Source organism: Physeter macrocephalus, chromosome 19 (assembly GCF_002837175.3).
Source record: "Physeter macrocephalus isolate SW-GA chromosome 19, ASM283717v5, whole genome shotgun sequence".
Taxonomy (NCBI): Eukaryota; Metazoa; Chordata; class Mammalia; order Artiodactyla; family Physeteridae; genus Physeter; species Physeter macrocephalus.
In genome coordinates, this window is record NC_041232.1 from 57,012,426 (window position 1) to 57,028,621 (window position 16,196).

At 36.7% G+C, this 16,196-nt stretch overlaps 1 protein-coding gene across 1 annotated transcript in view; it reads right to left on the reverse strand.

Annotated features, from left to right (window-relative positions):
* The window catches only part of RIT2 (Ras like without CAAX 2), a 586,108-nt gene that overhangs the window by 517,752 nt on the left and 52,160 nt on the right, over positions 1-16,196 (reverse strand). The window contains 1 exon segment of the mRNA XM_024120486.1: positions 2,871-2,892. Coding sequence (XP_023976254.1) covers positions 2,871-2,892 — 22 coding nt within the window.

Consider the following 16,196-nt stretch of genomic DNA (forward strand, 5'->3'; position numbering starts at 1 on the left):
TGTCCCAGTGGACATCCCATCAGGCAAATGGTCTCTCCATGACAAGGTCCTGCCCATATTTACTTTCCCTCCTTCACAGATCCCTCCCAGGGTCTCTAGTCCCATTCTGATGTCTTTTTTCTCCCATCCTACCTGGTTTTGCACTTTTTGTTGTGTAAGAGGTCTTATGCCCACCTCCAGTTGGTTTTCTGGGAGAATTCCTCTATATGTCGATGTATTTTTAATGCATTGTTGGGGGAGGCAAACTCCACATCCTCCTACTCTGCCATCTTGATCCTCTCATCATGTCTATTTCTATAGATGCACAAAATCTATGTTTACTAGACTGTATTGGAGATTAAAATAATAATGTCTAGAGCAGGTAGTATGTATCATTTCTTCTAGGACACTGAATTTTTTAAAATAATATTATGTTTCTATTTTCTGTGTCAGGTGAGGTAAATGTTTCCTAGATGTTGACTTCTTATCAGGAAATCCAGCCTAATATTGCCATCAAGCAATGTGAAAAACATTTGTGTTTTTCAAACAGACATTCCTTACTTTCCAAAAGATATATTCTCCTAAAAGCATACAAATGGAAAAGAGTCTTTCTGTATTCAGGTCCAATTTCATACTCACCCCCAGCATATTGCACTTCACGGACAGTTAAACATTCTGTTTCTTAAGTTAATACTGTGGATAATTATTTTGCATTGCTAATATTTAACTTGCTAATTTCAAACTTCCAGGCTAATATTTTAAATCATAGTCTGGCCTCATCTTATTCCTCTAACCATATCTCTGCTCTGCACAAACCTAAGCTCTCTACAAACCTAAACTCTCCACATACTGAGACATTTCTCTCCCTTACCACTCTGTTTGCCAGGTGTGTTCTTGCTTCTAGATCTTTGCCCAAGCCTGGTCTGCTTATTTCCTTCAACAAGTTGTCCTTCCAGGTATAGCTAAATTCCCATCTTTACAAGAAAACCTTTCCTGATCGCTGCAACCTCTATAAATCTATAACCTCTGAATTCCAGAAACTCTAAAATTTGTTTTTATGGATATGTTCAACATCCCCCAATAGCTTGTAAGTTCCCTTAAGCCACATTGATACTTATTTTGTGTACATGTCAAATATTACTGGTTCCACATACTTTCTACCACACCCTAACTTCCAGAAGAGGCCAGAAACAAGTATAGATACAAAGTTGAGGCAAAACAAAGGGAAGGGTGAGGGACATCCTGGACCCCTGCTCCTTCAGACATTACTGGCCTCAGCAATGGAGCTTTGGGCCCAGGAGAGCTAGAAACAGAGTCTCAGATTTTCTTTCTTAATAGTCTTCTGATTTGTTTCTCTATGACTATGCCCCTTTTACCTGAAGTGCATCAGTCTTTGTTTGGAGGCACCTGTAGAGCCAAGGGAGGCCAGTATACAGTCTAGGAAGGGACATGGACAATCTAAAGGGTGTGCCTTGGCTGGACTATGGGATACACGCCATAATTAAAAGTAATTTCAGTGACAGAACAAAGCCAAGTCAAATATATTTCACTCTGTTTGGATACTTAGCATTCTCTCTCAGGCAAGCATCAAAGATAATTTGTTTCACTTAAAAAGAAACCAAGTGTCTTGATGTAGCTTTATAAATATTGTTCTAAGTGAGTCTCAGATTATTTATAGAAATTTAGAGCCTTATAACCATCAAATTCAATCCTTTAACTTTTCAAATGAAAAATTAAAAAACAAAACAAAACAAAAGGTTTGTAAAAGTCACTCATGTTCATGTGTTAGTGGAATGCTGGAGTTGAGGAGACTTTTGTGTGTGGTATTTTATTTCTGTTTTGGGGTTGTGTGGTTTTGACCTATAAAACTGTAAATAAGACAAAGATTATTGAACTGAAAAATTAGAAAGGATTTATTGGGTGCAATGTTATTACTATATTTCTAATGCACTGTGAAATTTTTGGTGGCCAAGAGACCAAACATAAGTAAATGTACATCACCCTGATGCTTTCATCTGTATTAAGACAAAACTTATTTGCAAATGGAAAATTTCCAAGTTTTTCTATAGGACTGGAAAGATGTCCAATGGTCATCTGTAAGTGGAGCTGTGATGAAAACTAAAGCCATGGAGTAACTGCAAGTGAGGAAAATGTGACTTATGACAAGTGAGTCCAAAGGCAGATGCTTCCCCATCTCTGAACTCAATGCTATTTTTCCATTTTGTATTCTCAGCTCCAGCAGCATGTTTAAGCAAGCTAAAGATATGCTATGTTTAAAGTAAGTTTGGAATGTATAATCTGGTTTCATCAGGCTCACTATATGTCAATGAATTCGTTTTTGGACTTCTTATCTAACAAGAAAATGAGGTATCTTCCATGTTTGAATTTCAGAACTCTTGTCAAGTTAGAATATGAGAAAGACTCCTGAGCTTTAGTATGCTGGCTCAGCTTTTAAAAAATTGCCTTCTGTCATATGCCTGGCTCCTGTCACAGGGACGGTAAACGTCATTCACTATCATCACAAGTGAGATAAAAATGTTTTTAGATATTACAACTTCATCAAAATATTTGTTAATTTCCATCTCAAAAAAAAATCAAAGAGAGGGAACTGAGGCATAAAGCTTTAAATTTCACTTATTATTCACCACATTCAGTTCTTATTTTTCTATTTACTTATTATGAACTAAGATTTCTGTGTCTCATTGACTTTGAGGCCACCAATCTTTTTTGAGTTCCTACCCTGTGCCAGAACACCTTCATCTGTTAGAGAATGTATGCACATTTCTTAATTCTTCACCTCAACTCTGCAAAGGCAACTTATTTAATGCCCATTCTACTGATGAGAGCAATGAGGTCCAAGGAGGGTCTAAGTGTTGCCCAAGGCCACACACCTGATAAAGGATAAATGTAGAACTTGAATCCAAAACTTTCTGATTCCTCACACAATCCTGTCTCTTAGTTACTGGTTCTGAGTTTCACAATTAAGTGGGCTTTTTGTGGAACATTTGAATGTTTGATCACACTGACACAGACATATAGCCCAGAGTAACCTCAAATTAATGACAAAATACCTACCTCTCCCTTTACTGCATTCTTGCTGCTTTGTTTTTTCTGTCATTAGATTTGAAAAATTAACATTGACAATAAAACACAAATTTTGTTTTTCAAAACCCATTATATGCATGTTTCATCTAATACTTTCAAAAGCAAAGTAGAAAGGGGAACTCTAAGTCTCCCAATTTACTGCAGAGGAAACTTCTTAAAATCCAAAGCAACTGATTGGTGACTGGCTTAAGATCACTTGTTGTCACTCACTTACTTGCTCTAAGGACAATACTCTTATTTCCATCATGTCCTATGTACTTTCCTGGGTTTACTTTTTCTTAAAGAGATAACCATATAGTTTATTATCCAAACCTGGACACTCTTAAAAAAGAAAGGAGCTTCTTTTAATAATTAAAATAGAGAAACAATGCCACAAAGTTACTGGGGAGGCAACTTCAACTGCCGAGGTGGAGCTGTAGAGGCCCAATCCCAAGTTGGCCACAATCAAAGGGCCAGAAACCTGATTCTTTTCTGACTTGCTCATCCTCCAACCGTATGACTGATGGGGTCCTTGTGCTCTGGCCAGGTGTCAGGTCTGAGCCTCTGAGATGGGAGAACTGAGTTCTGGACATTGGACCATGAGAGACTGCACGGGCCCACATGATAACAATTGGTGAGAGATCTCCCAGAGATCTCCATCTCAATGCAAAGACCCAGCTCCACTCAACCACCAGCACACTCCAGTGCTGGACACCCCATGCCAAATAACTAGCAAGACAGGAACAGAACCACATCCATTAACAGAGAGGCAGCCTAATACCATAATAAGTTCACAACAAACCACTGGACGTGGTCCAGCCCATCAGAAAGACTAGATCCATCCTCATCCACCAGAACACAGGCACCAGTCCCCTCCACCAGGAAGCTTACACACCCCAATGAACAAACCTTACCCACTGGGGGAAGACACACAAAAAAATGGGAACTATGAATCTGCAGCCTGTGAAAAGGAGACCCTAAACACATAAGTTAAGCTAAATGAGAAACAGAGAAACATACAGCAGATGAAGGAGCAAAGTAAAAACACACCAGACCAAACAAATGAAGAGGAGATAGACAGTCTACCTGAAAAGGAATTCAGAGTAATGATAGTAAACATCATCCAAAATCTTGGAAGCAGAATGGAGAAAATACAAGAACCGTTTAACAAGGAACTGGAAGAACTAAAGAGCAAACAAACAATATGAACAACACAATAAATGAAACTAAAAATTCTCTAGAAGGAATTAATAGTACAATAACTGAGGCAGAAGAACAGATAACTGACCCAGAAGATAAAATAGTGGAAATAACTACCACAGAGCATATGTTTTAGCCATAAAAGGGGAAATCAACAGTAAAACAATAATACTAGGGGACTTTTTAACATAAAGAACAAACAATGAAATGAATGGAGGACAGTCTCACAGACATCTGGGACAACACTGAACACAATATTTGAATTATAAGGGTTCCAGAAGAAGAAGAGAAAAGGAAAGGGACAGAGAAAATATTTGAGGAGATTATAGTTGAAAACTTCCCTAATATGGGAAAGGAAATACTCAAAAGTGCGGGAAGCACAGAGTCCCATACAACATAAATCCAAGGAGAAACATGCCAAGAAACATATTAATCAAGCTATCAAAAATTAAATCCAAAGAAAAAATATTAAAAGCAGCAAGGGAAAAGCAACAAATATCATGCAAGGGAAACTGCTGATCTTTCAGCAGAAATTCTGCAAGCCAGAATAGAGTGGCAGGACATATTTAAAGTGATGAAAGGGAAAAACCTACAACCAAGATTACTCTACCCAGCAAGGATCTCATTCAGATTTGATGGAGAAATTGTAACATTTAAAGACAAGTAAAAGCTAAGAGAATTCAGCACCAACAAGCCAGCTTTATAACAAATGTTAAAGGAACTTTTCTAGACAGGAAACACAAGAGAAAGAAAAGACGTACTATAACAAACCCCCACAAATTAAGAAAATGATAAAAGTAACATACATATTGATAACTACCTTAAATGTAAATGGATTAAATGCTCCAACCAAAAGACATAGACTGGCTGAATTGAAAAAAAAACAAGACCAATATATATGCTGTATGCAAGAGACCCACTTCAGACCCAGGGACGCATACAGATGAAAGTGAGGGGATGGAAAAATATTTTCCATGCAAATGGAAATCAAAAGAGCATTGGAGTAGCAATTCTCAAATCAGAAAAAATAGACTTTAAAAGAAAGTCTATTTATTACCTGAGACGAAGAAGGACACTACACAGTGATCAAGGGTTCAATCCAAGAAGATATATCAATTGTAAATAATTATGCACCCAACATAAGAGCACCTCAATACATAAGGCAAATGCTAACAGCCACAAAAGGGGAAATCGACAGTAATACAATAATAGTGGGGGACTTTAACACCTCACTTTCACCAATGGACAGATCATACAAAATGAAAATAAAGTAGGAAACATAAGTTTTAAATGATACATTAAACAAGATGGACTTAATTGATATTTATAGGACTTTCCATCCAAACACCACAGAATACATTTTCTTCTCAAGTACTCATGGAACATTTTCCAGGATAGACCATATCTTGGGTCACAAATCAAACCTTGGTAAAGTTAAGAAAATTGGAATCTTATCAAGTATGTTTTCTGACCACAATGCTATGAGATGAGATATCAATTACAGGAAAAAAATCTGTAAAAATTACAAACACATGGAGGCTAAAGAATAAACTAATAAATTTCCAAGAGATCACTGAAGAAATCAAAGAGGAAATCAAAAATACCTAGAAATAAATGACAATGAAAACACGAGGACACAAAACCTATGGGATGCAGCAAAAGCACTTCTAAGAGGGAAGTTTATAGCAATACACTCCTACCTCAGGAAACAAGAAAAATCTCAAATGAACAACCTGACCTTACACCTAAAGCAATTAGAGAAAGAAGAATAAAAAACCAAAAGTTAGCAGAGGGAAAGAAAATATTATACTCAAATGGTTTTTTTTAACAAAGAAATAAATGAAGGAAACAATAGTAAAAATCAATAAAACTAATAGATGGTACTTTGAGAAGACAAACAAAATTGATAAACCATTAGCCAGACTCTTCATGAAAAAGAAGAAGGGGGGAAAGACTCAGATCAACAGAATTTGAAATGAAAAAGGAGAAGTAACAACTGACACTGCAGAAATGCAAAGGATCATGAGAGATTACTACAAGCAACCATATGCCAATAAAATGGACAACCTAGAAGAAATGGACAAATTCTTAGATAAGCTCAACCTTCTGAGACTGAACCAGGAAGCAATAGAAATATAAACAGACCAATCACAAGCACTGAAATTGAAACTGTGATTAAAAATCTTACAACTAACAAAAGCCCAGGACCAGAAGGCTTCACTGTGAATTCTACCAAACTTTTAGAGAACAGCTAACACCTATCCTTCTCAAATTCTTCAGAAATATAGCAGACGGAGGAAACTCCCCACCTCATTCTACAAGGCCACCATCACCCTGTTACCAAAATCAAATCAGAAAACTACAGGCCAATATCACTGATGAACATAGATGCAAAAATGCTCAATGAAAATGTTAGCAAACATAATCCAACAGCACATTAAAAGGATCATACAGCACGATCAAGTGGGGTTTATCCCAGAAATGCAAGGATTCTTCAATATAAGCAAATCAATCAATGAGATACACCATATTAACAAATTGAAGGATAAAAACCATATTCTAATCTTAACAGATGCAGAAAAGGCTTTCAACAAAATTCAACACCAATTTATGATAAAAACCCTCCAGAAACTAGGCATAGAGAGAAGTTACCTCAACATAATAAAGGCCATATATGACAAAACACCCAGACAACATTGTTCTCAACAGTGAAAAATTGAAAGCATTTCTACTAAGATCAGCAACAAGACAAGGTTTCCCACTCTCACCAATATTATTCAACATAGTTTTGGAAGTTTTAGCCACAGCAATCAGAGAAGAAAAAGAAATAAAAGGATCCAAATAGGAAAAGAAAAAGTAAAAGTGTCACTGTTTGCAGATGACGTGATACTATACACAGAGAATCCTAAAGATGCTACCAGAAAGCTTCTAGAAGTCATCAATGAATTTGGTAGAATAGCAGGATACAAAATTAATGCACAGAAACCTCTTGCATTCCTATACACTAATGATGAAAAATCTGAAAGAGAAATTAAGGAAACCCTCCCATTTCCATTGTAACAAAAAGCAAAAAATACCTAATAATAAACCTACCTAATGAGACAAAAGACCTGTATGCAGAAAACTATAAGATACTGATGAAAGGAACTGAAGATGATATAAATAAATAGAGATATACCATGTTCTTGGATTGGAAGAATCAACATTGTGAAAATGACTATACTACCCAAAGCAGTCTACAGATTCAATGCAAACCCTATCAAACTACCAATGGTATTTTTCAGAAAAATAGACCAAAAAATTTCACAATTTGTATGGAAACACAAAAGACCCCGAATAGCCAAAGCAATCTTGAGAATGAAAAAGGGAGCTGGATGAATCAGACTCCCTGACTTCAGACTCTACTACAAAGCTACAGTAATCAAGACAGTATGATACTGGCACAAAAACAGAAGTACAGATCAGTGGAACAGGATAGAAAGCCCAGAGATAAATCCACACACATATTGTCTCTTAGAGGAAAACATAGCAGAACACTACATGTATGACTTAAACTACAGCAAGATACATTTTGACTCAACTCCTAGAGAAATGGAAATAAAAACAAAAATAAACAAATGGGACCTAATGCAATTTAAAAGCTTTTCCACAGTACAGGAAACCATAGCAAAGATGAAAAGACAACCCTCAGATTGGGAGAAAATATTTGCAAATGTAGCAACTGACGGAGGATTAATCTCTAAAATTTACAAGTAGCTCATGCAGCTCAATATAAAAAAAAGAAAAAAAAAATCCCAAAATGGGCAGAAGACCTAAACAGACATTTCTCCAAAGGAGATATACAGATTGCCAACAAACACATGAAAGGATGCTCAACAACACTAATCATTAGAGAAATGCAAATCAAAACTACAATGAGGTATCACTTCACACTGGTCAGAATGGCCAACATAAAAAATTCACAAATAATAAATGCTGGAAAGGGTGTAGAGAAAAGGGAACAGTCTTGCACTTTTTGTGGGAATGTAAATTGATACAGCCACTCTGGACAACAGTATGGAGGTTCTTTAAAAAACTGAAAATAGAACTATGATATTACCCAGCAATCCCACTACTGGGCATATACCCTGAGAAAACCATAATTCAAAAAAGGTCATGTATCAAAATATTCATTGCAGGGGCTTCCCTGTTGGTGCAGTGGTTGAGAATCTGCCTGCTGATGCAGGGGACATGGGTTCGTGCCCCAGTCTGGGAAGATCCCACATGCCGTGGAGTGGCTGGGCCCGTGAGCCATGGCCACTGAGCTTGGGCGTCCAGAGCCTGTGCTCCACAATAGGAGAGGCCACAACGGTGAGAGGCCCGCGTAGCACAAAAAAAAAAAAAAAAAAAAAAAAAATCATTGCAGCACTATTTACAGTAACCAAGATACGGAAGCAATCTAAGTGTCCATCCACAGATGACTGGATAAAGAAGATGTGGCACATATATACAATGGAATATTAGTCATAAAATTAAATGAAACTGAGTTATTTGTAGTGAGGTGGATGGACCTAGAGTCTGTCATACAAAGTGAGGTAAGTCAGAAAGTGAAAAACAAATACCGTATGCTAACACATATATATGGAATCAAAAAAAAAAAAAAAAAGTTCTGAAGAACCTAGGGGCAGGACAGGAATAAAGACACAGACGTAGAGAATGGACTTGAGGACACAGGGAGGGGGAAGGGTAAACTGGGACAAAGTGAGAGAGTGGCATTGACATATATGCACTACCAAATGTAAAATAGATAGCTAGTGGGAAGCAGCCTTAGAGCACAGGGAGATCACTGCAGTGCTTTGTGACCAGGTAGATGGGTGGCATAGAGAGTGTGAGTTGGAGACACAAGAGGGAGGGGATATGGTGATATATGTATACGTATAGCTGGTTCACTTTGTTATACAGCAGAAACTAACACAACATTGTAAAGCAATTATACTCCAGTAAAGATGTTAATAAATAAATAAATAAATAAATAAATAAATAAATAAATAAAGCTAGCACGAACGGAATAAACCCAGACTCCTGGGCAAACCTGAACAGACAGTCACCTTAGTCTTAATGAACATAAATTTCTCTTTAAAAAAATATGACCCATTAGTAAAATGCCGGAAGTTCCAGTGACATGTGATGGACACTGTTATGTAACAAAAGTAATCCAGTTTCCTCAGTAATTGATATAGTAATCATTGCATATTGGTCTATTAACAGATATGTACTAATACTAGTCAGAAGGCTTCACAACAGTTTACTCTTTAGGCTTTTGAGCTCATCTTTTTATAAAAGCAATTAGAATAATAATTACAACACTTCTTGTGCCACAACATTTTATGATTTGTATACCACTCTTGTAAGCAGCTAACATAATTATTTTTTAAACTATGTAGTAATTTTCATGACAATCACACTGATGATGGTTAATGTTTATTGAGCAACTACTATGTCTTAACTGCTTTAAATACATTCTGTCACTCAATCCTCTCAGTAACTAAGGACTGGGTATTATTATTTTGTCTATATTATATTACAAAGATAGAAACTGAGAGACAGAGGTATTATGACCTCCTTGTCTCACTGCTGGTACATCTGATTTCCAATTTAAGGGAGCAAAATATGCCACCACAAAATGTCTCTTTCGCATGCATACTATCTTGAGCTGCACACAGGCCCAGAAAACTCAGGAAGAAACTTTGACATTTCACATAACTGCCTAGATAGAAGACCTGTTCCGGGAAGGGTGTTATCTTCATAGACAATTATTGTATGAAGTAGGTGTGTTTAAAACAGACTTATCTAGCAAAGTCTGTTTGTTAAAATTTCCCTCTGTGTCCCATTTTCTCTGCATGACCCAGCAAACTTTTGTTTACCAAAAATTTGCTTTTCCATCTCCATGTGAATTGCCTTCTTCCCTTTGAGGTCTCAAGCCACTACCCGCAACATCCTCTTTTGTCTTTAGCTGAAGAAGGTATTTAAAGTGATGGTTTCAGCCTTTTTGGCAAGTTAGTTTTTCTGGGTCTCTCCCATGTATACCTGTTATTAAACCTTTGAGTAATTTCCTTATGTCAATTAGTCTCATGTCAATTTAACTCTTAGACAAGTGAGAAGAATCTAGAAAGGCAGAGGAACATTTCTTTCTCCCCAACATCATTTATGTGCTCTTAACTGTTATATGTTATTAGTTCCTCCACTCTGAGATAGATAGGGCATGTGTCATCTTACCTGTTTCTTTCACAGATGAACAAATTGAGGCACAGAAAGGCTGAGCACTTCTGAAAAGTCTCCCTGTTAAGAAGTGGGAGATCTCTGTTTAAAATTCAGGTAATTTGGGCTTCCCTGGTGGCGCAGTGGTTGAGAGTCTGCCTGTTGATGCAGGGGACATGGGTTTGTGTCCTGGTCTAGGAAGATCCCACATGCCACGGAGCAGCTAGGCCCATGAGCCATGGCCACTGAGCCTGCATGTCTGGAGCCTGTGCTCCGCAATGGGAGAGGCCACAACAGTGAGAGGCCCGCGTACCTAAAAAAAAAAAAAAAAAAAAATTCAGGTAATTTTATTTCCTGCTTTCCTCTATGCAGTGCTTCTTGAATAATTACTTTTAATCAACATAATAGTTCATGGGATCATGTTCCAACACTTCAATGTGTACTTCAAGACCTACACCAGTTGGATTTACTCTTGCTCTCCTTAACTTTTCTTATTTTCTTCCCCCCCTCTTCTATCATCCAAAACCTTTGAGTAACTGTTTTCTTCTTAGCACTAGGCTACAAGCAGTCTACTCAAAGACAATCTCCTGCTTAAGAGACACTCTGTTTAAGAGACTTACCATCTGTTGAGGATTGCAGATCTATAAATCAAGAATTACTATAGCCTGTGCCATAGTGATGTATGAGAGAAACAGTGGGAGCAACTCCTATAGATGGAGATGGAATGAAGAGGAAGATGAAGAAAAAGAAATGAAAGAATGGAGGAAGAGGGACCCTTTTTGAGGAAGTGTTATAGAAGTGCAGGAAGGCAGGAGGAGAAGAATGGGAGAAGAGTCTCTGTAGAGGGACCTGTGGTCAGTGGCTAAAAGTGGCAAGTGGAACAAAAGAGGGAACAGATCTTGAGGGCCTTGTATAAAACATTCTAGGATTTATACTTTATTGTGAAGTCTGGGCATGGAGATGACATTTCACTCCACAAAATACAAACAAGATTTGACCACAACAGAGAACATGTTCCAGGCAAAAGAATGAGATAAAGTCACCAAAAAACTGAGTGATATAGAGATAGTTAATCTACCTGAGAAGGAATTCAGATTGTAAAGATAATCAAAGAACTCAGGAGAAACTGGATGTGCAGAACAAGAATTTAGTCATTTTTAACAGTGTTAGAAAATATAAAGAAAAAACAGAGATAAAGATTACAATAAATGAAATGAAAAATACACTAGAAGGAATCAAGAGTAAATTAAATGATAGAGCTGAATGGATCAGTGAGCTAGAAGACAGAGTGGTGGAAATCACTGATTCTGAAAAGAAATAAGAAAAAAAAGAATGAAAAGCAATGAAGAAAGTTTAAAAGAATACTGGGACAACAACAAGGACACTAATATTTGCATCATAGGGTTCTCAGAAGGAGAAGATAGAGAGAAGGGGGTGAGAATATATTTAAAGACATAATAACTGAAAACTTCCCTAACCTGGGAAAGAAAACAGTTACCTAAATCCAGGATGTGCAGAGAGTCCCATATAAGATTAACCCAAAAAGGAACACAGCAAGACACATAGTAATTAAAATGGCAAAAATTAAAGATAAAGAGAGAATATCAAAAGAATCATGAGAAAAGCAACAAATAACATATGAGGGAACTCCCATAAGGCTATCAGCTGACTTTTCAGCAGAAACTCTGTAGGCCAGAAGGGAGTGATACAATATATTTAAAGTGATGAAAGGGAAAACCTTTCTACTCAGCATGGCTCTCACTCAGGTTTGATGGAGAGATCAAAAGATTTACAGACAAGCAAAAGCTAAAAGAGTTCAGCACTACCAAACCAGCTTTACAAGAAATGTTAAAGGAAATTCTCTAAGAAAAAAGGAAAAGGCCACAACCAGAAACATGAAAATTACTAAATGAAAAACTCATTTGTAAACACAAACATACAGTAAAGGTAGGAAATCATCCATGCACAAAGCCAGTAGGAAGCTTTAAAGGCAAAAGTAGTGAAATCATCTATACCAACAATAAACAGTTAAGGGATACACAAAACAATTAGATGTAAAATATGACATCAAAAACAGTAATCATGAGGGGAGGGGATAAAAATACAGGGTTGTTAGAATGCATTGAAAGTAAGACATCAGCAACCTAAAACAATCATATACATATATATAAACCTCATGTTAAGCACAAACCACAAATCTATAAGAAATACACACACAAAAGAGAAAAAGGAATACAAACATAACCCTAAAGAAAGTCATCAAATTACAAGAGAACAAAAGAAGGAGAAAAGAACAAAAAATACCTACAAAAACAATCCCAAAGCAAGTAACAAAATGTCAGTAAGAACATAAGTATTAATACTTGCTGTAAAAGCAAATGGACTAAATGCTCCAATCAATAGAGTGGCTGAGTGGATACAAAAACAAGATCTGTATATATACTGCCTATAAGAGAGTCACTGTTGATTTCAAACAAACACAGACTATAAGTGAGGGGAATGGAAAAAAGTATTCCATGCAAATGGAAATTAAAAGAAAGCCAGGTTAACAATACTTACATTAGATAGAATAGACTTAAAGATTGTTTGTTGAAAGAGACAAAGGAGGACATAATATAATGATCAAGGGATCAATCCCAGAAGAGGATATAACACTTGTAAACATATATGTCCCCAACATAGGAGCACATAAACACAAAAACAAATATTAACAAACAGAAAGGGAGAAACAGAGTAACACAATAATAGTAGGGTTACTTCAATAACTGCATTATATCAATGGACTGGTCATTCAGACAGAAAATCTATAAGGAAACACTGGCCTTAATAACACATTAGAACAGATTCACTTAGAAAAAATATATAGAACATTCCATTCAAAAGCAGCAGAATACACATTCTTTTCAAATACACCTGGAGCATTCCTCAGGATAGATCACATGCTAGGTCACAAAACAAGCCTTGGCAAATTTAAGACAATTGAAATCAAGCATGTTTTCTGACCACAATGCTATGACACTACAAATCAACTGTAAGAAAAAAACTGCAAAAACACAAACATGTGGAGGCTAAACTGTATAGTTCTAAACAACCAATGAATACTGAAGAAATCAAAATGGAAATCAGAAAATAACTGGAGAGACAAATGAAAATGAAAATATAGTGATCCAAAATCTATGAGACACAGCAAAAGCAGTTCCAAGAGGGAAGTTATAGCAATACAATCTTACCTCAGGAAACAAATAAAATCTCAAATAAACAACCTAAACTTACACCTAAAAAACATAATAAAAAAGGTTAGAAGGAAATAAATCATAAATATCAGAGCAGAAATAAATGAATAGAGAACAAAATATAGAAAACATCAATAAAACTTTGAAAAGATAAACAAAATTGATAAATTTTAGCCAGACTCATCAATAAAAAGAGAGGGCCCACATCAATAAAATCAGAAATGAAAAAGGAGAGGTTACAACTGATACTACAGGTCTGAGACACAGGTATTATATGGCAGGAACTGAATTGGAGTCCAGCCCTTCTGATTATTGGCTTTTACTTATATAGTTGTTCCTGGATGAGGCTGGTGGTTGAGTAATAAAATTATTAGGAAAAAACAATTATTATGACACAACAGCCTAATAAATGTGCTTAACTTGAGGCATACTTTGACTTCTAGATGAAGCTCCTGTATCACATTTACGTGGTGTATTTCCAAAAAGAGGTTGTTATAGTTGTCAATGCCACTGAAACAATACACAAGTGGGGTCTCTTTCCTTACTCCCTCCTTACCTCTCTGCTTTTCCATCCCAACTCCTCTGTGTCCACTTGCATAATGGTGTTTAGACTGGTGAGCAGAGTAGCAGTAGACCTCCAGCACTACTCCACCAAGAATCACCAAATGACTGCAGGACAAAGATGATAAAATAAAGTTAACTGAGGAAGGGCACTTTTGAAATCGTCACTTGTGTTTTTCAGATATTGTATTATTGAATACAGATACTCCATGATCAGAGAGAAGAAAGAACTACACTGTTACTTTTGGATGGGACTGAGTAATATAAACTCACAATTAATTAAAACTAATCAAAAACCAAAAAAAAAATTGTTTGGGCTCAAAAGGAGAAGGTAGTTATGTACATCAAAGGGTCGTTTTGAAAATTAGCTGCACTGATATTAGGAAAATAGAATAGTGTCTGACACATAGCAATAGCAGTGTGTTATTATTTACAGCAAATGTTGAAGCACATCAAATTGTCACCATGCATAGTCTTCTCATCAAGGCGTCTGGCATCCTCAGGCTTCCTACTGTATGTCTGCAACCATAGCTGAGACTCCCTTTGCATTATTTATTTGACTTGTCAGTGTACCCTCTGAGCTTGTGTTCTGGGCAATTGTTTTTCTTTCTTTTATACCTCTTTTTTTATTGAGATATAGTTGATGTGCAATATTATATAAGGTACAGGTGTAATGCATAGTGATTCACAATTTTTAAAGGCTATATTCCATTTATAGCTATTATGAAATATTGGCTATATTCCCTGTGCTGTAAAATTTATCCTTATAGTTTATTTTATACATGATAGTTTGTATCTCTTAATCCCCTACCCCTATTTTACCACACCCCCCCTTCCCTCACTTCACTTATTATTTACAGCAAATGTTGAAGCACATCAAATTGTCACCATGCATAGTCTTCTCATCAAGGCGTCTGGCATCCTCAGGCTTCCTACTGTATGTCTGCAACCATAGCTGAGACTCCCTTTGCATTATTTATTTGACTTGTCAGTGTACCCTCTGAGCTTGTGTTCTGGGCAATTGTTTTTCTTTCTTTTATACCTCTTTTTTTATTGAGATATAGTTGATGTGCAATATTATATAAGGTACAGGTGTAATGCATAGTGATTCACAATTTTTAAAGGCTATATTCCATTTATAGCTATTATGAAATATTGGCTATATTCCCTGTGCTTTAAAATTTATCCTTATAGTTTATTTTATACATGATAGTTTGTATCTCTTAATCCCCGCCCCCTATTTTACCACACCCCCCTTCCCTCACTTCACTGGTAATGACAAGTTTGAGATCTATATTTGTAAGATGTTTCCTTTTTGTTATATTCACTAGTTTGTTTTAATTTTTTAGGTTCCACATATAAGTGATATCACACAGCATTTGGCTTTATCTGTCTTATTTCACAAGGTGTAATACCCTCAAGACTATCCATGCTGTTGCAAATGACACAATTTAATTCTTTATTGTGGATGAATAGTATCCCATCGTGTATATATGTGTCTGGTTTTGGTATGAGGGCGATTCTGGTCCTGTAGAATGAGTTTGAAAGCATTCTTTTATCTTCAATATTTGGAATAGTTTGAGGAGGATAGGTGTTAACTCTTCTCTAGGTGTTTGGTAGAACTCACCTGTGAAGCTATCTGGTCATGGAATTTTGTTTGTTGGGAGTTTTAAAATTACTAATTCTGGGGCTTCCCTGGTGGCGCAGTGGTTGCGCGTCCGCCTGCCGATGCAGGGGAACCGGGTTCGCGCCCCGGTCTGGGAGGATCCCACAGGCCGCGGAGCAGCTGGGCCCGTGAGTCATGGCCGCTGGGTCTACGCGTCCGGAGCCTGTGCTCCACAACGGGAGAGGCCGCAGCAGAGGAAGGCCCGCATACCACAAAAAAAAAAAAAAAAAAAATTA